Source organism: Lepisma saccharinum, chromosome 6 (genome assembly GCF_977018435.1).
Source record: "Lepisma saccharinum chromosome 6, izLepSacc3.1, whole genome shotgun sequence".
Classification (NCBI taxonomy): Eukaryota; Metazoa; Arthropoda; class Insecta; order Zygentoma; family Lepismatidae; genus Lepisma; species Lepisma saccharinum.
In genome coordinates, this window is record NC_139234.1 from 34,814,013 (window position 1) to 34,837,002 (window position 22,990).

At 37.4% G+C, this 22,990-nt stretch overlaps 1 protein-coding gene across 3 annotated transcripts in view; it reads right to left on the reverse strand.

Annotated features, from left to right (window-relative positions):
- LOC145988683 (PH-interacting protein-like) overlaps window positions 1-22,990 on the reverse strand; it is a 105,872-nt gene that overhangs the window by 54,477 nt on the left and 28,405 nt on the right. For 2 of the 3 annotated variants that reach the window (XM_083123760.1, XM_083123759.1), the window contains exons 1-8: window positions 22,780-22,974; window positions 21,304-21,431; window positions 16,815-17,101; window positions 14,695-14,920; window positions 11,597-11,794; window positions 6,488-6,659; window positions 4,577-4,772; window positions 3,233-3,541 (exon numbers count right to left, since the gene is read on the reverse strand). In XM_083123760.1, coding sequence (XP_082979886.1) covers window positions 3,233-3,541; window positions 4,577-4,772; window positions 6,488-6,659; window positions 11,597-11,794; window positions 14,695-14,920; window positions 16,815-17,101; window positions 21,304-21,431; window positions 22,780-22,970 — 1,707 coding nt within the window. In that variant the 5' untranslated portion in view covers window positions 22,971-22,974. Of the gene's footprint in view, window positions 1-3,232; window positions 3,542-4,576; window positions 4,773-6,487; window positions 6,660-11,596; window positions 11,795-14,694; window positions 14,921-16,814; window positions 17,102-21,303; window positions 21,432-22,779; window positions 22,981-22,990 lie in introns of those variants that run through there. The other variant, XM_083123761.1, reaches the window with a different exon arrangement.

Below are 22,990 nucleotides of genomic sequence, written 5' to 3' on the forward strand. Positions count from 1 at the left end.
CCCCACTGATCTTCATAATTACAATGGATGTAATTAATAGAGAGGTTGGGAAGAAGATAGGAGAGGAAGAGATAAAGGCCCTGTTGTTTGCTGATAACTTAGTAATATGGGGGAACAGGGAAGAAGTACAGAGACAGCTTGATAGTTGGAATGAGGAAATCAGAAGAGCAGGAATGAAATTCAGTGCAGAAAAGAGTGAGGTGAGCAAAAAATGTAGATCCTTCCGCTGCAGGTTCCGCTGTTGCCAAATCGATGCTCTCTAAATGATGCCTTCTGTACAGTTTGGGCACAATGTGTGTGACTTAGGTGTCTTTGTTCGCCCTTCCCCTCCACAAAAACCCGAGTGGAAAATTGACAACGGGACTCGGATCACCATTCGCTTCTTTGCCACGCATTTACGGAATCCTTCATAGTTGACAGGAACAAAAAAAAAGGGGGGGGGATTTGTTTGTAAAAACTTTTCCTTTCTTCTTGTTTGCAATGTTGAAAATGGAAAAAATTAAGGATTTGCCATACCGGATAACAACGGCACTTTTTCTTTAATGGAAATTCGTTTAGATTCCTAAGGAAATATGATTGGATCTAGTTCGATTATTTTTAATCTGAAGTTTTTTCACAAACGCTATATCATTTGGTTATCAGAATGAAGTTGAAAACGCACAAGGTAAAGCGATCATTTTTTTCCAAGGGGTAGTTAGGGTGATATTTTACTCACTTATTAGTGTCATATAAATTGTGTGGGGGAAGGGGGGAGGGGCGAAGTTGAGATAAATAATTCTACATGAGGCAGAGAATATTTTCTCTATGCATATTGAGTAACTCGTATGTTGTAAAGTGATGGGGCCAGGAAAAATTAGTGAATAAACGAGGGGTGCGGCAATATTTTCTGAGAGCAGACAAATTTAGTGCACACCTAAATGCCATTAAAATGCGTATTTGGGCAAAAATAGCAAGGGGGACTGGCCAAGCATGGTGCTGATCACATCACCTTGATCACCTTTAAATTGGCCCAATAAAAATCGAAGAATATGTGGGGTAAAGGTGGCCAGAGCATGGTGCTGATTACACCATCTCCCACATCCACCTACATATATATATATATATATGCGACACGGCATGGTGCAAAGTGCATGAGAAAGTACCTTCACCTTTTTCTCATTTGCAGGGGGGGGGGTTGCTTTCTCATGCCCCCTATGGTATCATCACTAGTCTTGTAATTACTGAAAAGTACCAAGAATTTCTGCCCTGATTTACTTGCTCGTGTGGTAATCAAGGGGTCCTGGGTTCGGATCCCACTTTAAACAGTAGGTTCAGTCCCGATTAGCCTTACTGTGCATAAAGTGGACTAAAAACACAAAATCAATCAATCAATCTTGCTCGTGTGAAAGTGAGAGCCCCTTACACAAGACATTTTAACCAATTAACATAATGGTGATAAGCGATCTCCCGTCTCCTTTTGTCTGACGTCTAAAATTACATTGTTGCTTTTGAACCTGAATACGCACATTCAACGAACATAGCATACGGCCAGTAAAAAGGAAAAAAAGCCCATCTTTCCCCCACAGGAGCTCATTAATCTGCCACTGTGCACAGCTATGCAGTAATTGGAAGATTCAACCCTTTTCTCTTTCTTTAATGCCTGGCGTCTGATATCATGCTCATATGTGGGAAGCATTGAGATGACAATATGGGAAAGCGTCTAATCAGTGATATTTCTTCCCCCCCCCCCCTTTCCAGTTTCCTTCCTCCTCCTTTCTTTCTGCAACTTGGCCAGGAATGAGCACACTTCTGATGAGACTTGTTCGACACGGGGCTCCACCACCTGTTTGTCTCCCCTTCCCCCATTACAAACAGGTGGGAGGGGTGTCTCCAAGCAACGGGCAACTGGCTACAGGCGGCAATGTTTTGTCTCGAGGCTCCCAGAGCTATGACTCATCCACTCTGAAGGAAAGGAAGACGACATTGTTTTGAATCTTGCCTGGGAAGGTTGTTTTGCTTTGATGATAGGAAACACGAGCACCCGAGGAGTTAAAAAAAAAAAAGACAACCTATTTTTTTCTTCTTGTTCTTCCATCTGATAAACACATTGAACAAACAGAGCAGTGCAGGAAGGAAATGCACATGATACTAAGAATAATATAATCGCAGCTTATCATCGGAAAGATTCAGGTGCTGAAAATAAATCGTGCAATATTAAACGTTGACGGAAGAAAAAAAAAGGAAACTTGTTATTTACGGGGAAACTGTTGGTGGAAAGAGTGTTTGCCCTCTGCAAGACTTCTAAATCCAATAATAAATTGTCGATTAACATGGATGTAAATAGCAATCATCAATAGCAACCCCAAAGGGGATTGATGGGGATCATAAGCCACCCTCCCTATGGCCAGTATTTCTTATATTAAAAAAAACAAACTTCAAAGGCAGGAAAAGATGGCAAAGTGAGGACTGACTACTATAAAAAGCATACACCCCATCTCCCTTTCAAAAATCCTGTGAGCGTCACTCATAATTTAATGTGAGGTCTAAACTTGCATAAGTTTGACAAAGCTTGTGTGGTTCACTTCATGCTGTTGGGCTGATCGGGACTGGATACATACGCAGCTCAAAGTGGAATCTGAACCATTCTGCATGTCTTCAGGACACTTTGATTGCAGTATATAAAAATGCTTTGCGCCCAGCTATAAAGGATCACACCCCCCACCCCCAATTACCAGGGACTTCTAAAAATAGCAACTAATTACCAGTTTACAGAGTAAACGGAGATCTCACACAATCAGATGCACAAACTGAACCTAATAGGTGGCAGTTAGAAGCAGTCATCCACCGTCCCTACCCTCAAAAGTGGGTCCCGTTAATCCGTCATTGACTTTCACAGCACGTCTTGCTTTTTTTCCTTACAAATTAATTATCATACTTCTTTCCCGTTGTTAAATAATTTTTGACACAATATACCCCCTAAAAAGTCGATTGTGTAGGCCTTTCTTACTGACACTTGAGTTTCACCCCTCCCTTATGCTTTCCTGCTTTTTAAGTTTCCTGCATTTTACGTTTTTTATTTAAAGGCCCCTGAAAAAACATAAAATCGGGGTATATACATGCACAACCTGCACCACCTTCACAGAAGATATTGTGGGTAAAACTTTTACACTAGCCTTGAGGCCATCATCATTTTAAATAGCCTCATTAATTACCCAGACCAATTATGCCCATGATTTATCTTTGTTGTCCTTACCTCTATTTTCTTCTCTCTTACTGTAGTTCTCTTCTTTTCTTGCTTATTTTCTGATTCTCTATCTTCTTCCTCTTCATCATCATCATCATCTTCATTGTCGTCGTCTTCACTAACCGGAGTTGGAACTCTCCGCACTGGGCGCCGCCTGCTTCTTTTAGGTGGTTCTAGGTTAACTCCTGCATCAGCTATCCAGTCGGAATATTCAGAGCTTTCACTGTCGCTACTAGACGAAGCAAGCTCTCCATTAGCAGCACTAGACTCATTGCTACTGGACTCTGAACTTCCAGACAGATCAAGGTTGTCAGGATTCTGGAAAAATAAGCATAGTCTATTTAGTTCTGAGATTTGTTTAAGTAGGGCTGAGCCGATACCAATGCTGATGTATCGATACCGGTCGATACTTTTTGGCAGGTTGGTCTCTCATGGTGTCTGCAAAAATGCCATGCGACACACAGCACAGAGTATAATTACCTTTGAAATTATTCAAAATATGAAGTTTCTAGCATTTTGTGATATCATAACGTGTAATTTAATATTCTGATGTAATTCTTAAATATTTTAAAGCAAAAATCTTGGTAAATTGATGCATATAATTAGAGTGGAATACTAACATGCAAATGCTAATAAATATTTCGAACAACTTTTAATTATTACAATTTTCAAACATCGGTGAGAGTATTTATCAGTTCAAAGTGGTATCAGCTCAGCCCTAGTTTTAAGTCCACTTTATGAACAGCAAGACTAATCGAGTCTGGATATACAGCTTAAAGTGGTATCGGAATCACTATGTGCCCCTACTGGGTATCAAACCCAGGACCTCTAGTTTACAAGGTGATGATAACACTATGCCATAACGGAGGCAAGCAAAGTATATCTAGTACAAAACAACATGGCATATACAGGGTGATTACTAATGGCACCAATTTGGAAGGATGATGAAAGACCTGGTTCGAAGTTTACTGAAAATTTGTGATTATCTTGTAATAGAGAAATGTTGAGATCTATTTGGCAGTATTAGCTATTGTTTCCCACTTGAGGAGGAAGCAGGAGAGGACATGGGAAGAGGGTGCAAATTTTGAATTTTAATCAATTGGAATGAATGTATTGTTAAGCTAAGTGAAAAATTAGGTGAAATTCTAACAAAAATAAGTGAAACTGACTGTCCGTAGAGCAATGGCATGTGTGCCAGACACTCAGATTCGAGTCCTGGTTGAGCCTGCATTTTTTGCGAAATTTCTACAAGATACTTTTCAAATCATATTCTCACTAGAAAAATCTGTCTCACGTGCTGAGGGATTTAAGCAGTATTTCATGCGTGTATTAAACATAAAAAGCTGCAATTACCTCAAATTCACTATCCAGGTGCCTTTCGTGGTCGACATTCGCAGCTCTTGTACCATAACCATGCTGCTGTTGGTTGCGTAACTGTCTGTGCCTCCTTCCAGGTCGAGTTTCAGGTGTGACGTTCAAGATGGGAGTTTCACGCTGCCGTTTCTTTTCCCTCTCATAAATCTCCATTTCTATGTCTCCTAAAGCCATCCTGTAAGTACATTAAAAAACTGAATCAAATTGAACATGGGATTGATATGAAATTTTAACTGATACTAATATTCTGCAAACTTAAATTGTTCATTCACCACCTACATTGCTCATATAACCAGGTGATTTCAACGAGTTTTCTACTATGCAAAATAATATTAATTATATACTATTTATGGATAATTTTACTGATACTCATATTGACTAATATCAATATAATATACTTGTAGATTAATCAATCTCATCCCTACCATAACTGAAAATGTCCACAAATTAAAGCACTTGACAATTTTTTTACACTTATAATTGCATATAATGCACTGGAACAAAATGTGGAGCATGGTGGGTTAGGAAATGAGACTCCCTCCTTGCTGCTCCAAGCTCCTGGGCGTGTACTTTCATGCATGCAATTGCTTATATGGTACAATGAAACTTAGGATAAGATCAGATACCCTAAAAGACTCGATGTATGCATATCAGAAATTTACTAGATGCAATGATCCCACTCAATACACAATGTTAATCATGAGCTATGCAAGACAAATGATAGTTTGTCTTAACAATAACCTTTCTGTACACTGAAAAATATATAGCCTTTTAATATGTTGTAAAGATGTGGGTCAAGAGTTGAGGTTTAAATAGAGTTTATTCAACCTGAAGTATTAAAATTCATTCTTCACTATGTGTTATTAATAGAGCCTGGAATATTAAACACTAAATACTGCTCAAATAGGCAGGCAAAAAAGCACTAAAAATCTGAAAAACAAAACACCATAACAGGTAACGAAATTCAAAAGTCATACAATATACATTAACTTGTATGTGATATTGTGAATAACAAAAAGCATAAAATTCATAAATTTCACATTCCAAATTTAATGTTCCATATGATTAACAACAATAATTTTCTAATATAGACAGAACATTGTAAATTTTTCATTAACAAAAACATTATTATATGTCTATACATTATGTGTTAGTTTGCAGAACAGAAACTGTTTAAAATTCTCCATTCTATAAACCAACTGAAATAATAGAAGTGTAGTATATATTGATATTTGCTCCAAGCTACTCTTCATCCATGAAATTTCATTTTTTGTTCCTTTTACCAACAGAAAAGATATTTAGTATCTATATTCAGGCAGAAAAAAATAACTTGGAAAGAAGCTACTAGAATATATTTCAATTTGGTAATTTCTGTGGAACTATAATGTTTGCATTCACCAGAGGTCCGGAATTTTATTTGTGGAGACACATTGCACTGACAACAATCTGATATAAAATTACAAAAATTTGTAAAGAACCTACATGATTCATTCACTGAATTAGTTTCACCATAGAGAAATCAGGTATTAATGAATCAATTTTACAAGAAAACAGTGCATAAACTGTGTATTTATGGCCCCAACGAAGTTAGAACTACAGACCTAATTAGGGATGATTTAGAAGAACATTAGATTGGTGTAATTATGTGTAATAGTTGTAATTAGTGATTTACTTGATATATCAATATTGATCAAGTAGCGATTGGTCCCATGCTTAAAAATAAACATGTTAGTGGTACCTTAGCATTTTGATATTACAAAGGAATTTTGAATTAAATCAAAAACCGTTATGGCATAATTTAAAAATAAAAACATTTCAAACAGCAATCTAGGAAATATACTGTAGATAAAAAAGACCAAATACAATCTGTAATGACTTTAAAACACTTACCGCTTCTCATGTAATGATCGTAATACTTCTAGATTGAAGCAGTGTATCAAAACTCTTTTTCCCCAACAAATACTGTTATCTCTCTGCCAATTACCACTTGACTGCCTAACGCCTTCAACATCACCACTCCTTCGCATACCCACACGTGGTACATCTCCACGGTTCCTAATACCTACATCAAAATAAAAATAACTTTGTGAAATAAAGTTATAACTTATAATTTCTTAATTCAAACCAATTCAAATATATATTAGTTTCTAAAATTAAAATCATTCACAATACAAAATAACAAACCAACTATATCTGACCTGAGGAATAATTGAAATGTTAAAAGCATGGAAACTGTAAAACGTCAAATCAAGGTTCCTTTGATAATTGAGTAGTTTGGGAATAAAACTTGATAACCCACAAAGGTATGGAACTGAGTAAAAAGCAAGTGAAAATTCCTCCATTGCATTGTAGATTACATATTAACTAGATTTTCCTGTGTTTTGTCATTAACGGCTACTGAATGGACTTTGATCACTAATGTGTGAGCAACAGAAGACTGAAGCAACTAAACCCAATGTTATTTCAAATTTGAGGACCATCAATATTTACTCCCAGGATGCTCAATTCATTATAAAAAAAATGAAAATGTATTATGTAGAGTTGGAAGTGGTCAGAAAAAACTAGCTTTTTAAAAATATATTCATGCAGAAAGACAAAAAAATGGGATTCCATCAAGATATAATAAAAATGGAAGGACTGGTGCTCCACCTATTAACAGGGCTGACAGATCATTCCATAAATCTTTATTGCATTTTTCTTTCTGATCAACTGAATTTATCTTATACAATTCATTATTCATAATTACTTGTAAGTATGCCCATTATTCAGTACATTTTCTCAAAACTTGTACATGGATGTTATGTTTAATTCAGATGTGCAGTATATAACCAGGGCATATACAACTTTATAAAAACAAAATTCCCAGACTTTTCCAGGTTTTTCCAGAGGAAGGACCAAAATTTTGGGGGAAAATTAGTCTACATGAACATATCTCGAAGGAGGTCACTACAGGAAAACCTCGTTAATACGAAGTTTAAGGGACCAAACAATGTCAACTTCGTATTAAACGACTTCGAGTTATCCAAACTTTTCAAGATGGCGCCTGTTTTCAGGTGTAAATAAAGTAGAGTATAAATTATCCCCACAAAGGATGTTTTATACTTGGTGGTAGCTCAGAAAATAAGCTTTATATGTACTATATAAGAATATTGTACGTTTTAAAGAAAGTGTAAAAAATGTTACACAAAATGAGAACACTGAGCTTAACGCGGACGCAAAGATTCCAAGGAGACGGTTAACACCATTTATCCTGCCTAGTTATACAACCGGTTATGCACGGGATGCATGTGGTGGCAAAAAGTCTTATAAAAAACGGTATTTTCTTTTAATTGTGCAAAGTCGTTGCTCTTCCACGAAATTCCTACAATTTTAGTTCATAAGAAACCCGTTTGCACGGAGACCTATGGAAAGGAAAACAATCTCGTTTATGGCAAGAAGTGAAACTCGGAAGAATCTTGACAGTAGTCACACTGGCGCGAGCAAGAGACGGGAGATAATCGGACAGAATGAATATTGGATTTTATGTGCGTTGTCCGTTACAGGATTAACTGGTAAGAGAAGATTCTCTTGGGAGAGAACACAACCTTTCCCTGGCACAAAACAAAAAAAAAATCGGGGCTGTATGTTCCGCTGTAAAAAAAAAGTCACATTCTTTGCTTCAGTTAACTTCATATTCGCCCCCTCCCCCTTTGCAGGGATCAGTTTAAATTCTTCCTCAACTTGCATTGTAATACACTCTGAAAAAGTAAACACACAACTTGCGATCTGTTTGCACGGAATGTGTATCCTAGGACACATTAAACAGTGCCGCACTCGATAATCACTCTGGTTTGGATCCCACCACTTTAAACTGTATATTTAGTCCCGCTTAGCTCATCAGCATAAAATGAACTAAAAACAAGCTTTACTTGCGTATTTTCAGATTAATCGGCAATTTATTGTAGGTTTCAGGAGTATTCTGGAGGTCAAACACTCGCTCCCCCAAAACTTTTCCTCTCGTATTCCTACATTGAGCATTGCGGTTTTTTTGTTGTTGTTTTTTTTAACAGGAGCACGCTAATGGTTCTGAAGAAAAGCGGGGATTATATGGCTTTGTGAGATTCAAAACAATGAAGCTTATTCCTTCGCACAGGATGAGTCATTGCAGTTATCGGCAAGCGAGAGCTTTCCAGACGCTAGACTAAACACTGGCGCCAGCTGCAGCGTAAACACAATGAGACCGGCTGGAAGTTAGAGCAGCAGGTGGCAGAAGGGAAATCATCGGCATTTTAAAGATAACGGAGTTGTCGTCGAAGACCAAACTTTTATCAGCAGTGTGAAAAAAAAATTTATCCTTGCATTACCTTTTATCATGCAACAGACAATAATAGGGGCAATATTTTCTATCCATACAGCTGCATTCAAACAAGAAAGAGGGACCTGAATTCTGCAATTATCACATTACCATGCATACCAGTGGCGGATAATGACCTGTTGTAGGAGAAGGAAGGGGTTCACTTTTCTTTTACTTATCATGCGGTTTTTGTTCGTTTTAAAGAAGGTATTCAGAACTGTTTGCTTTTTTTTTAGACGCCAAAGGAAAGGAGCCCGTGTGCGCACATGAGCAAGAAAATCGTGGCCGAAACAATTAGCAACGGACCCCCCCCCCCCCCCCCCCGTTTGCTGATAGATAAAGGGGAGAAGTCACTCAGACAACAAAACCCTGTTTTGGCAAATTTTATGACCCGCACAGTTGGGAAACGTATGAAGCGGGAAACTGAAGTTGCAACATACGTAAGATCGACGTCAACTTTTGCCGGAAACCTAGATGACAACGTATTAAGCGGGTTGACGATCTTTAGTTGGCCTATGCGGCTTTGATTATCTGTAACAGTTTCCCTTTTTTTATGAAGTTCTACAGGGCACAAAGAACACACTTTTAATGAAAGTGGTTACCTGAAGTTGTCGGCTACCAGGCCAAAAGTTGCTCGCTCACGGGAAATTGCTGTATCTCGAGCTCAGAGCTAGACAGATGGGTGAGACTTCCAGGTGCCACGCGTCTTGTATTTTGGAACATTCGTGCGATCTTATCTCGCATTTCTCATCTAGCACTGGTGAATATTTCCAAGGTGGCGCATTCAGCGGGGAAAGAGCTTGACCTCCCATGCACATTGACAAAGAATGTCAATGTCCAGCGGGCATTTCGGGCTGCTTCCCTTTGTCAGCAGCTCTTAGGACAAGGAAACATGTCAAGGTCAAGTTAAAATAACGTCCAAGCTCTCTCCACATTCGATCTTCTCTTGTCGACTTACGCAGGTGTCTACTTCGAATTAAGCGAAACCAGTTTTGCGGAAGGGTCTTGTAAACAACTTCGAATTAAAAATTATCCGTATTTCGATTTATCCGTACTGAAATACGTTATAAATCCTATCTTATCGGCTGGGGAATGGGAAGAACTTCGGATTAAAGGGTACTTCGTATTAACCAATATCGTATTAACGAGGTTTTCCTGTATATTTTAATTAACACTGAAGTAGCTTTCAGACTTAAACAACAAGCTATGCATGTCACTTGGGAACAAGCCAACATTTCACACCATAGCTGCATGACAGGCTGCACAAACCTGCATTTGATTGGTGAAATCCTCAAGCGACATGTGTTTGAGTGTCACTTCGGTGTGAAATCTCCTTTACGCAGAGAACCCCACAAATTTCAGAATACTAACTTCATAGTAAATGTAATAATGTGAAGGAAACTGTACAGTAATTGACTGAGGGTAGGGGGAGGGAGCAAACATAAAACATAGGCAAGTATCACGAGTGAATCCCTAATACGTGAAATGTATTGACAATGCTCAACACAGAATTCTATTTTCCTAAAAATTCATAACAATTATAGAGCTAAACATGCATAATTAAATTAATATATTACTCAAGATAACTATTTACCAAGCATTTCCAAAAATTGCAACAAGAAAGTGGTAAATACAAATTACCACTTATTGTAGAAGATTTCTACATAATAAAAAAGTCCAAAATACGAGCCCTATTTGCCCACAGAATTTAATATAAAATGTCTATTTAACTACCAGGAATACTCAGTATATCAAACTGAAGTACAGTTTGTCCACAACAAGTTTAATATTTACATCTTGTCCATTTTTTCTTTTTTTTGTTCAAAAACCTGCTTTTACTGCACTACTACAGGATGGCCACTCTAGGATCGTGACAAAATTCAAGCATAATTCCCGGTTTTCAAGGCAAACTTCCCTTAAATTCAAGGGTACATAGAAGCAGATGTTTTCTCCATTTCAACCTTATGTATTACTGCTTCCCACACACACGAATGAACAATATAAGGGTCTGTGTGATTCCAATGTATCAAAAAATTCTAATTCAATTAAATTAAACGGCATATATAATTAAAATATTTAATCTAAGGTGTGGAGTTTATTTTCCATTTCACATATACTCAGACTTGAAACACATCTACAAACACAAGTCTCAAATGTTACGGGGATATACTAATCTACAAAAAATTGCTAATTGTATAAGAATTTCAAACTCAAATTTAACTAATCAACATCTAAATAACTTATCTTGCAATAATCTTTCGTCTGTCAGCACTGTTTTATTTTCCACGTAGCTTTATTTTTCCTTCTCGATAAAAATAAAAGCTAAACTGTGAAAAACTTGCCACAGGGCATTTATAAATATGTAAAAATTCAATGGGATTTGGATTAATAAAAGTTGCAATTTTTCACATCTTTGGAGAAAAATTCATGCGTAAATCCCGGAGCAAATAATTCACGCTGAATTCCCGGCGAGTTGCCACTCTGTACTACAATACAAAAGCAATGATTTTTGCAGAAAAGAGTACATTTGCACATTTCTAAGCCTTTTCCAGAAAGAGAGTAAATTTCCATAACTTTTCCAAGATTTCCAGACTGGTAGACACATAATCTGGCCTCAGCAATTTAATCTAAACCATTAAATGAATTGAAGAAGAAATCTTTAATACCTTGTCTTCCAGATTGTGAGCTTTGGCCATATCGTTCATTGCGCTGAATATTTTGTTCCAAGGATAGTGACCGATTCACATTTTGGATTCGTTCTCGGTGCTGAAGAGCAAGTTGAGCTATCATTTGATCGATGTTAGACCTTGGCTGAGCTCTTCCATCTTCATTTCCAGGTAGGCCTTCTATCACTTCTTGTTCACCTGAAGTCAAAATTTCATTTCCAGCATTCAAGAGATAACATACACAGGAAAAGAGAAAGAGAGAAGGGGTTGACAGAATACTGATATAAGAACTCTAAGCGCCACATGTTGGTAGATACATGTTTAAGATCTGAAAGAAAAATCAAATTACAAAATAACACTTAGTGGTCATTTTCTACCTCTTTTTTGAAAAAGCACATCTGAAGTAAGCAAAGAGTAAGTAATGTAGACCTTGGACCCAGGTAGAAGAAATAAAAGCAGGAACTTTATGACTCAGTTCTCTTGTCAACTCTTTCTTCTATCACATTTTTCACGATGTCTAACAGAAATAATGGGGTTAACAACATAATGGGATTGGGGAAATTCAGCAAACTTTCAGCACAGTAAGAGGAAAGTTCAGAATGTGGTGAAACATGTTCTTTTTGGCCTTTACATTTGCGATGAGTCATTGTACGGTAAGAGAAAATATCATGAACTATTATCTTTGAAGTGCCCATTTCAACAATTTGTGATGCTTCTGGCAGCAATGTAGACATGTGCAGATTAGATGCTGCAATGAGCATTTTTTGCTAAAGCGACAAAATAGTTTGCACGGGCAACGCTAGATGGCACACAGAATTGATAGTTCTTCCGCTCGAGTGAAAAACGACCGAACAAGCGAAATACACTCGAACCCTATTAGTAGATGTATTTCTGTAATTTGTCTATGGTAGTGAGCCATCAAATATGGATCGTGAAGTAAAAGACGAAGTGATATTGAAAAATAAGTGAACATAGTCATCATCTCAATGTTAAAATGTAGTTTTGTGTATCTTACTGAGATACGTGAAAATGAAATAGATGATTATGGGCTGAAACTACCAAGGTGGACATTTTATGTTTCTACGATTATTGCCACATTAAAATGATGTTCGATTGAATGTTATAACTGCATTTTATTATTTCGCAGAATATGATTATCCTTTTTGGTAAGTGAACAATGATGTACATGTACTGCTTGCACTGTGATACAATATTTGTAATTGCTTAGGCAGGTCTATCAGCATGAGTATCCATTTTACATTTTGGTCTGCAGATATTGCATCCTTTCATGTGCTGTATTTGTGTCTTACATAATGTACGAAATTATTATTTAGAATTGTAATTGCATAGTGGTTTCCTTCCATGTATGGGTTTTAAGTTAAGAGTGCTGCTTATTAGGCTCTGAAATATGGAACGTTGTCAATCATTCCATTATGAATGCGATAAGTTCGAGCGTAGCACAGTCGAGCATGGGAGATTCAAACGAGTTTGAGCAAGCGAAAGTGGTCCCATGCAGTACTCTAGTGCAGATGGTGGACACAGAGGAAAAAAATAAGTTCTCTTCTCGATAGTAGCGGCCCGATTTGAATGATATCAAGTGCTGTAGTTTTTAGAGTAAGAACACAGGAGGGTTATTTTAAATGCCTATTTTCAAGGAACAAAACAAGCCGAATATGTGATTATCTCTGAAGTCTTGCATGTGATAGGAAAATTCTGTGTTTCATTTTAAACATTGACAATGAGAATGCTGTTTTTTTTATGTCAAGATTAGAATATTTCACTCTTTTTCTCTGAGGAATTTGCACCCCAGCTCATCTGTCTTGTTGGGGGAATAAAGAATCATTTGTAACCCTGAGCTCACATCCTTACACTTTAGATTCAAACAGCAAGTTGTTTCTGTCCATTTCAGTATAAAAAGCAGTATCAGAGGGAAAAGGAAAATAGATGTAGGGTCCTGCACTTATGATTGCATGTGTGAAGTATGAGGTTTATCTTAGACGTAAATATTTAATAAAGAAGAACACTTGTTTTTGGATGTTAAAATTCTATAGGAAACAATCAGAATTAAGGTGAAGAGTGAATTTTGCACCAGGTATACATTCATTTCAATATTGTTGGAATGGGCACTGCTACTGAAAAAAATCAAAACATAGCACAAGAGAGTATGAATTTCTCCTCATGTTGCAAGTGGAAGCATTTTTTATAAAGTTGGTTATTAAGCTAGATACAATTTGTAAATATATGAATAATTATTTATGGACTCCAATGTATTCCTTATGGACAAACAACTTCAACTTACGGGCAATCAAATGGAAGTTTCGACTTTTCCACCAACAAAATTTTCAACCTATCCTGTTCCCGTTCATGTGTTTTTCTACATTATTGGAAGTTTGATATTCCCAAAAGAACAAGTAAAATAATACTCCCATAAGCGTAATAGTTTAGAGTCCTCACATTTGGCTGGACATAGAAAGTGTTCCTAATGTCTTTAACTGAACTTGTATTATCTTGCATTCAATTAACAATGAATTTGCAAAATGAAAAACCTATTTCTAATGTCATGCTTATCAGACAAACATTTTCTTTCTGTTGTTCCCACCGAACACTTTACATCGGAAATTCACTCTAATACAAACATTTTACAGCATTCGTATTGATGGGCACTGCGAACACAGAAGTCTTGGAAGTCTGCATCCAGAATAAAGCATTCCTTGTGGTTGTTTTCTCATGCATTTCATCAGATTTTCAGTGGATCTTATCTCTGCAATTTAAGCTTAGCGGGTCAGGAACATGATGCAAAATAACCAAAATATAATAAAATGTAATTCAGAGTTCTAGACCAAAGAAAAGTAAATGGCACTGTCAATAAATTACCTATATGAAATGAATAAGTATTCCACATTCTTGCCTCAAAAAGTTCCAAGAAAATGTTAAAATATTTCTTCATATTTGCAAATGCAACAACTGAAAGTCACCAAGAGTGGTGGCCTAATGGACTAAAATAGGTGCCAAATAAAAATCAGTTGCAATTTGCTAACGCCAACACTAATTTCATACTTCTAAAAATTGTATACATAATTCGCACGAATAAAACTTACCTCCTGCTCCTACAACAATATTGGGAATAAGCTGCTCTTCCTGGCAATTCTCTCGCCCAGGAACCAACCTCTGCAGGTTTGGAGGATATGGATTCCCATCAATGTCAACCAAGAATGGAGGTGGCATGATGTGTGGAGCAGTTTGAGTCTGTTCATCCAGCACATACTGATTAGCATCTCTGATCAGTGGGCGATAATCAGTATGGAAAAACAACTCTGAAGGCAACTGCAAATGATTAAGAGTGTATTAAATAACCATACAATCACAGATAAACCCTAATTTTACATTCCTGGCTCTACATTTTCCTGCATTATATTAGGTGCATCCAGAAAGTAAGTTTCCCACTTGCCCACAGGTGGCAGGCCATGCATATTGAAACCGGTTTTGTGCATGCGTGAGAGACACATGCCCTGGCTAGTGAATATTCTAGAAGACGCCTCCTGGAAGTCCTCAGTAGCGTCACGGCAGGGATGAAACATGGCGGCTCTTACTCCATTTCCCGCCGAGTGCGAGGTTCGTTCGGTGATCAAGTTCTTGAACGTACAAAACATACAGCCGATCGAAATTAATCGTCAGCTGTGCCAGGTGTATGGGCCAGACGTCATGGGCAAGCAGATGGTGTATCGTTGGTGCAGGACATTTACTGAATGCCCGGCAAAATGTGCATAACGATGAGCGCAGTGGGCGGCCATTGGCCGTTATGGACAAGCTTGTGAAGCAGGTGGAGCAGCGTATATTGGGAGGATAGTCGCGTCACGATCACGGAACTCAGCAGCCATTTTCCGCAGATTTCTCGGTCGTTGTTGCACGACATTGTTACCAAACGCCTCTTGTTCCAGAAATTGTGTGCCTGGTGGGTGCCAAAACAATTGATGCCCGAAAATGCATGGGTATGGTGCTGACATTTCTGCAGCATTACCATGATGATGACGATTTTCTCAATCGGATAATCGTAAGGGATGAAACGTGGGTTGCATACACCACCCCAGAAAGAAAGCAGCAGTCCATGCATTGGCGTCACAGTGCATCTCCATGCAGGAAGAAGTTCAAACAGACTGTGTCGGTGCGAAAAGTGATGTGCATTCTGCTCATTGAGTTTCTGCCCAGAGGTGAGACTGTGAAAGCTAACTGTTACTGTGAAACACTGGGTACATTGCGACGAGCCATTCAGAATAAGCAACGCGGTAAGCTCAGTGCCGGGGTGATCTTGCTGCACGACAATGCAAAGCCGCATATGGCTAGGCGCACTGCAGCCCTTCTGGACAGGTTCGGTTGGGAGATGTTCGATCATCCATCGTACAGCCCGGATCTTGCTCCCAGTGATTACCACCTGTTCTTGCACCTGAAAGTTCCTGTCTGGTCAACATTTTCACAGCGGTCACACAGTGGTTCGGTGCCTTCGGTGGACTTCTACGACGCAGGTATACAGAAGTTGGTCCCACGCTATGACAAGTGCCTTAATTTCGGCGGGAATTATGTTGACAAGTAGCTGGACAAGTGCTGTATCTGTGGCGATAAATCATTGAATGAAATGTTTCCTTTTTGTGCACGACCCCAGGGAAACTTACTTTCTGGATGCGCCTAATACATTCAATCACCGTGGTTCTAATAGAACAAAATCTAAAAAAAAATATCCCAGATTTTATGTTTTCCCTCAGTTTAAGTTTTTTCACCTTTGTGAAAATGTATCTGTTTTAATAACAAATGAGCTCATCCTGAACAAGCCACTCGGGTACATGTCAAAATAAGTAACTTTTATATAACTAAAATCTTCAAAGTAGTTTGTGTAAAGCAAATTACTGAAGTTGTAATTATTATTACGAGCAGATAACATATTTTAGTCCTTCAGTTTTGTTTTTATTGAACTCATCAATCAATTAGATGATTATCCCAGAGATTTCCAGGTTTATCAGGTTTTCCAAATGTGTGCGAACCCTGCTAATACATATGAGACAGTGATAAGACCAGTTGTGAACTTTACCTTCATTTTTAGATTTATATAATTCACTTCACAAAACTAATTCCTCCTTCAACTTTTCCCACAAAAAATCTAAATTACTACATCTCATAATGCAATATCTTTTAACTAACAAAACTTCAATGTTCCTATAATAATTACTTTTCTAAATTTTTCATTTGATCCAAGTCCAAACATCAGAATGTGACCATGAGAATCTGTTGCAGCTACCATAGTCCCATCAGGAGACCACTTAGCATCAAACACCGCTCCATTGCCTTGGCCTTCAATAAAGTTTTGGAATGTTTTAACAATGGTACCACCAAGAATATCCCACATAATAATCTGCCCATCATGGCCAGCACTTAAAAGGAGATGCTGGATAGAAGGGTGGCTCTCTAACACAAAGACTTCATCCTTATGGCCTCGTAAAATCTGTTGAAGGCTTCCTAAAAGAGAAATTGAAAAGTCACCATATTTTCTTTAGTAAACATCTCTCAAAATACAACCAGCAAAAAAAAGCAAAGTAAATGGCTCAAAACAGCGATGCTCAAATTTTTGGCCTGTGTAAGCCTTGGAATGCTAACTGAAAATATGTATGCCTTGGAAATTATTTGTTCCCAGATATACTTTCAAACTTTTAGTTTTTAATTTTTGTATAGTGTATCCACATAGGTACACTCCATCCAGTAAATGTGTAAAATTACAGGCTATTCCATTGCTCTTCACTTCTAACATCAGAGTTGATAAATATGATTTGGTAAAGCATTTTTTAACAAGTGGTTACATAAATTAAGTGAAATGAGATAATTTACTAATTAATAAAAATTAATAACATAACTAATACGGTCATTGAAAAATAAATATTCCCAACATAATACTGCTTGATCAAAAGTTTGTCAAAGATTATTTTTGTACAGATAGGCTTATCGGAACTGGAACTACAATTTAAAGTGCACTGTGCAATGTGCCTCCACCAGGAATTGAACCTGGGACCCTTTGATTGTGATACATTGTATAATAAATTACAACTGAGCCAATACCAATGTTTTTGAAAGTATCAGTTTGATTTTGATCACAGATAACAGATGATACTTCTCCATAAGAATTTTGTGGGGGTCTCCAAAATAACAAACATTTTCATGGGATAATTAAATCTATATAAACATTGTGCCAATACTTTTCTGGAGATAGACTATTTAGGAGCTCACAGATATGTTCACATGAGAACAACATTGAGGAAAAAACACCTAGTCAAATCCATAACATTCAAGCACAGTTGCCAATGTTTGAATCCCATGCTGAAAGAGGTGACATGGCTGAGACTGAATCACCCACATCTCTATTGTTCTGAAACTGCCTACACACATGCATATTTCGCTTTTGACAGAAACACAAAATGTGAAATAGCAAGTTGAAATGTTCATTTTCATGTACATTTTCCTACCATATTTGAAATGATGCAAAATGTAAAATAAACTGAAACACAAAAAAATTAAGAGTTCACTTGACGAAACATTTGGCACCTGTTGCCAGCTGCTCGTTGCTCGCAGACACCCCTCCCACGGGTTTGTATTGGAAGGGAGGGGAAGGGGGACACCCGACAAACAGGTGGTGGGTGTGCTTATTCTCTGCCAAGTTGCAGGAAGGAAGAAGGGGGAGGGGAGAAGGATCACTGCTTGAAACTCTCCCATGTTGTCATGTCAAAGCTTCAGACATATGAGCAAGATTTCTGATGCAGGGTATTAAAGAATTAAAAAGGGGCTGAATCCTTCAATTACTGCATAGCTCTGCACAGTGCCGGAGTAATGAGCTCATGTGGGGGAAGATGGGCATCTTTTATTTTTCACTTGCAGTACCTATGTTCGTTGAATGCGCGTATTCAGGTTGAAGAGCAACTGCGTAATTTTAGACACCAGAGGAAAGCCTTTATGTTAATTGGTTAAGATGTCTCGTGTAAGGGTGCTCACTTCCACACAAGCAAGAAAATCGAGGCAGAAATACTTGGCAGTTTTCGGTAATTACAAGGCTAGTGATTTGGGATGGATGATATCGGAAATTTGATATCATGATGTATCGTCATGAAAATATTGTCACAGACGAAACAATACTATATTTTTTCCACATCGTGATATCGGCAATATATTGTCTCCATGATATAGATTGCTAAATATCGTGGTTTATATTGCTAAAATATTGTGACGATATATTGCCAACACAATATATATCGCCAAATATGAGGACATATCGCCAACACTATATATCACCAAACATTGTGACGATATATCACAGACACGATATATATCACTAAAATATCATGACGATATATTGTCAACACGATATATATCACTGACATGATATATATCACTAAAATATCATCTAGTTGATATCGCCTGGATGATATTTTTTCAATTATCGCGATATATCATCTCGACGATATATCGCCCAACACTACTAGTGATGATACCATAGGGGGCATGAGAAACCAAAGGCCCCCTGTCCTGCAAATGAGAAAAAGGTGAAGGTAAAGTTTCCCATGCACTTTGCACCATGCAAATATATATAGGGGGATGTGGGAGATGGTGTGATCAGCAATATGCTCCGGCCACCTTTACCCCACATATTCTTAAGATATATTTTTTTTTTGGCCAATTTGAAGGTGACATGATCAGCACCACACATGGGCAGCCCCTTGGTCTTTTGGCCCAAATATGCATTTTAATGACATTTAGATGTGCATTAAATTTGCCTGCTCTCAGAAAATATTGCCACACCCCTCGTTTATTCACTCATTTTTCCTGGCACCAATACTTTTTTAACATACGAGTCACGCAATATGCATAGAGAAAACATTCTCTGCCTCACGTAGAAGAATCATTTATCCCAACCTCGCTCCCCCTCCCCGAACACAATTGATTTGACACAAATATTTTTCAGTCAGTGAGTAAAATATCGCCCTATCTGCCCATAGAAAAAAATTATCACCTTAGCTTGTGTGTTTTCAGTTTCATTCTGATAACCAGATGATACAGCGTTAGTGGAAAATCTTAGGGTTAAAAATAATCGAACTACATCCAATCATATTTCCTTAGGAATCTAAACGAATTTTCATTGAAGAAAAGGTGCAGTTGTTATCCAGTATGGCAAATCCTTATTTTTTTTCCATTTTCAACGTTGCAAACAAGAAGAAAGGAAAAGTTTTTACAAAACTAGTCCCCCCCCCCCTTGTTTTCATTCTCGTCAACTAGGAAGGATTCAGTAAATGTGTGGGCAAAGAAGCGAATGGTGATCGAGTCTCGTTGTCAATTTTCCACTTGCGTTTTTGTGGAGGGAAAGGGCGAACAAAGACACCCCAGTCACACACATTGTGTCCAAAGTCTAGGGAAGGCAGCATTTAGAGAATCTGTTTGGCAACAGTGAGCTTGTTGTCTAAACTGCGGCAGAAGGATGGGCACATTTCATCTTCACGAGGAATGCAAGAAGTGCCGTTTTCCCTTCCTGTCCCTCAAGGGAGGTATGACAAATGCAAGTTGTACCCTGCCCCCCCCCCCCTTCACCATCCACTGACCAATGCCTCTTCGCTCCCTCCTCTCACACGAAAGTCTAACATCTGGAAGTTCAAGTTGCGTCGTGAATGAAACAGCTGCAAAAGCAATAAATAGGAGAAAGAAAGAAATTGCGTAGTCAACAGAACAGGTTTCTGCCAAATTTTAAGACATCGCGACGGCTCGGAAAACATATAAAACGGGAAACTGGAGTTAGAGCAAACATAAAATCGAAGTGAACGTCCTATTATTTAACATGAACTTTTGCCAGGGCCTGCCTGGATGAACGTATTAGGTGGGAAAACGTATAATGCAGGAACGTAATATCGGGGTTTCACTGTACTTGTTCTTCACAAGATTCAAGATACAAACAAGACATTTATGAACCATCATCAGTTGTAATGTGAAATGTTGCTTGTGCTTAACCTTTAGACGCCGGCTCTCTTGCGTGCCTATATTCCCGTTAAAGCTGGCATCTTTTCAAGTTCATGCTTTTCAAACTTGCCTCGAAGTACGGTGTTTGGAAATTTTGCATAATTAAGGAAAATTTCAAACTTTGGGCCTTTGCACTCGCATCGCTCTTTAATTGTCTGATGTTACTTGAAATTTTGCTTTTTACTCATTATTACATTTAGAATTTAAATTTTTCATAATTATGCAGTAGTTTTGAAGTTATAGCCACTTATATAGAATAATAATATGGCTGTAACAAAGGAAAACAAAAGAAAAATATGGACTTTTTCAAACTTTGCTTGTTAATAGTAGTAACAATGGATATATTGTTTTGTAATTCAAGTATGTTATACAGTCATACATAAACAAATGATCAAAAGACAGAACTTACATATCTTGTGTAATTTTCAAGAACTGGCACATTCTTTGTTGCTGTGCGCTGCTAGTCGAAATATCGACCATCCAGCACAAAGGAGTTCACATGTGAGGGTCGAAATTTTGCCCGTCTGGCAGATAAAAGGTAAAATAATAAAATATTCTGATTTCTTACTTTAAAATTGATTCACAAAATATAATAAAAAAAAATAATACACTAGTACAATGACTAATAAATACACAATGGAAACAACTGTAATTATTTCAAGGAATATTACCTGTCTGAGAATTCCACACTTTTAATGTCAAATCTGTAACAGCAGTGATAACCCACTCATCACTTAAATCCCAACCAACCATGGAAACTTTTAATTTTGCCTTGCTTTCAGTACTTTTATCGTTGGCCCTGGTGTAAATAATAAAAATAGAAACAGCAATTAAAATAACAGCCTGTTTAGAATTCAGGTAAGCATAAAATTTACACATAGGCAAATATGTAGTCAGAAACTGGTCAAACAACAGGTTCTCTAATTCGATTGTAAGAGGTGGCCATATGGAATGGGTCTTGCTCATCAAATCATAATCCCTTGGTTTTTTTTCCTGAGTATCTTGAAGAAAAGTTTTATTCAATGAAAATCAACTTTATTCAATGAAAATCAACAATATCAATCATCTGAACCAACATATCACAAATGTGCTAAGGTTGTCAGCAATGCTACATTGATGTGCATCATGTTCATGTCAATGTTGAAAATTTAATTACAGTGGAACCTCGATCTTACGTTTTTCAGGGGACCAAGCCAGAAAAACTTAAAATGCGGGAAAATGTAAAACCGAGGAACATAAAATTGGAGTTCCACTGTAATTACAAAATAAATGCATTTTTGCCTGTGCCCAGACTTCAAGCCTACTCTGTAGTATTCTTAACAATAAAGCTTTTCTATTTCACGTTAACCTAAAAATAATTGTATTTTTTTAAAACTTTCTTCCAGTTTATACTTTTAAAATTAGCACACTTAAACATGTATAATGCACTCTTATGTTTCAATAGGGTAAAGGGGCATAAAATATTATCTCATGCATAGTGTGCAGTGATGTGTGGGCTTGTTGTTCATGCACTAGTGTTCCATAATAAAAACAGAACGGTGGTTCCTTCAGTGAACATTTTCAGTAGCTACTGGTCAGCCATGGAAAACAGAAAGACGAAATGTTACATGCTTAACCAGAAAGTAAAATTTACACCAGAAGTGGATGCTAATGCACATAAAACGTAAGAATCTAACTTTTAGATTAATTAATTTACTACTTTGTAACAAACCGAAAGAGTATTACGTGTATCTTTTTCCTCAAAATGGATATAATTACAGTATTTTATTAATGATATGACATGGTATCTAAATCTGATTTGTAAGTAACTCTCAGTTATACGTAATATTTACTCTTCACCTTGACATACGTAAAACTCAGGTTCAACTGTATAACTAAATACATTTGGCTTTGCAACAAAGATAGACCAATAACCTTTCTCAAGAAATGCTATGATGATGTCATGCTGGTAATGCACAAATGTGAAACATTTATAGTTGCATGTAAACACTCCTAGAGAAAGAGAAAATTGTTCTTCAACCAAAACTTTCAAGCGGTACAGTAATGATGTGTAATATGGAAAATTGCTGACAATTTTGTTTTTATATAAGTAATGACAACAATATCAATTCCTAATGTGAAGTTCACGGATATACAAGAATTCTTACCCAGGTAGTTTCGTTGTCATGGTCAATTGAAGTGATTTCCATTCTTGTCTCTCAAACCTCCACACATGGGCAGTTCCATCTTTGCTTCCCGATATGAACTGGAGACCTTTGTTAGCCCACTGAATGCTGTCTACTCGATCAGAATGAGCCTCCTTCTCAAGAATTCTCTCAGGGCCTTCTTCTCCATGCATTAAGTATACTCTGGAAATAT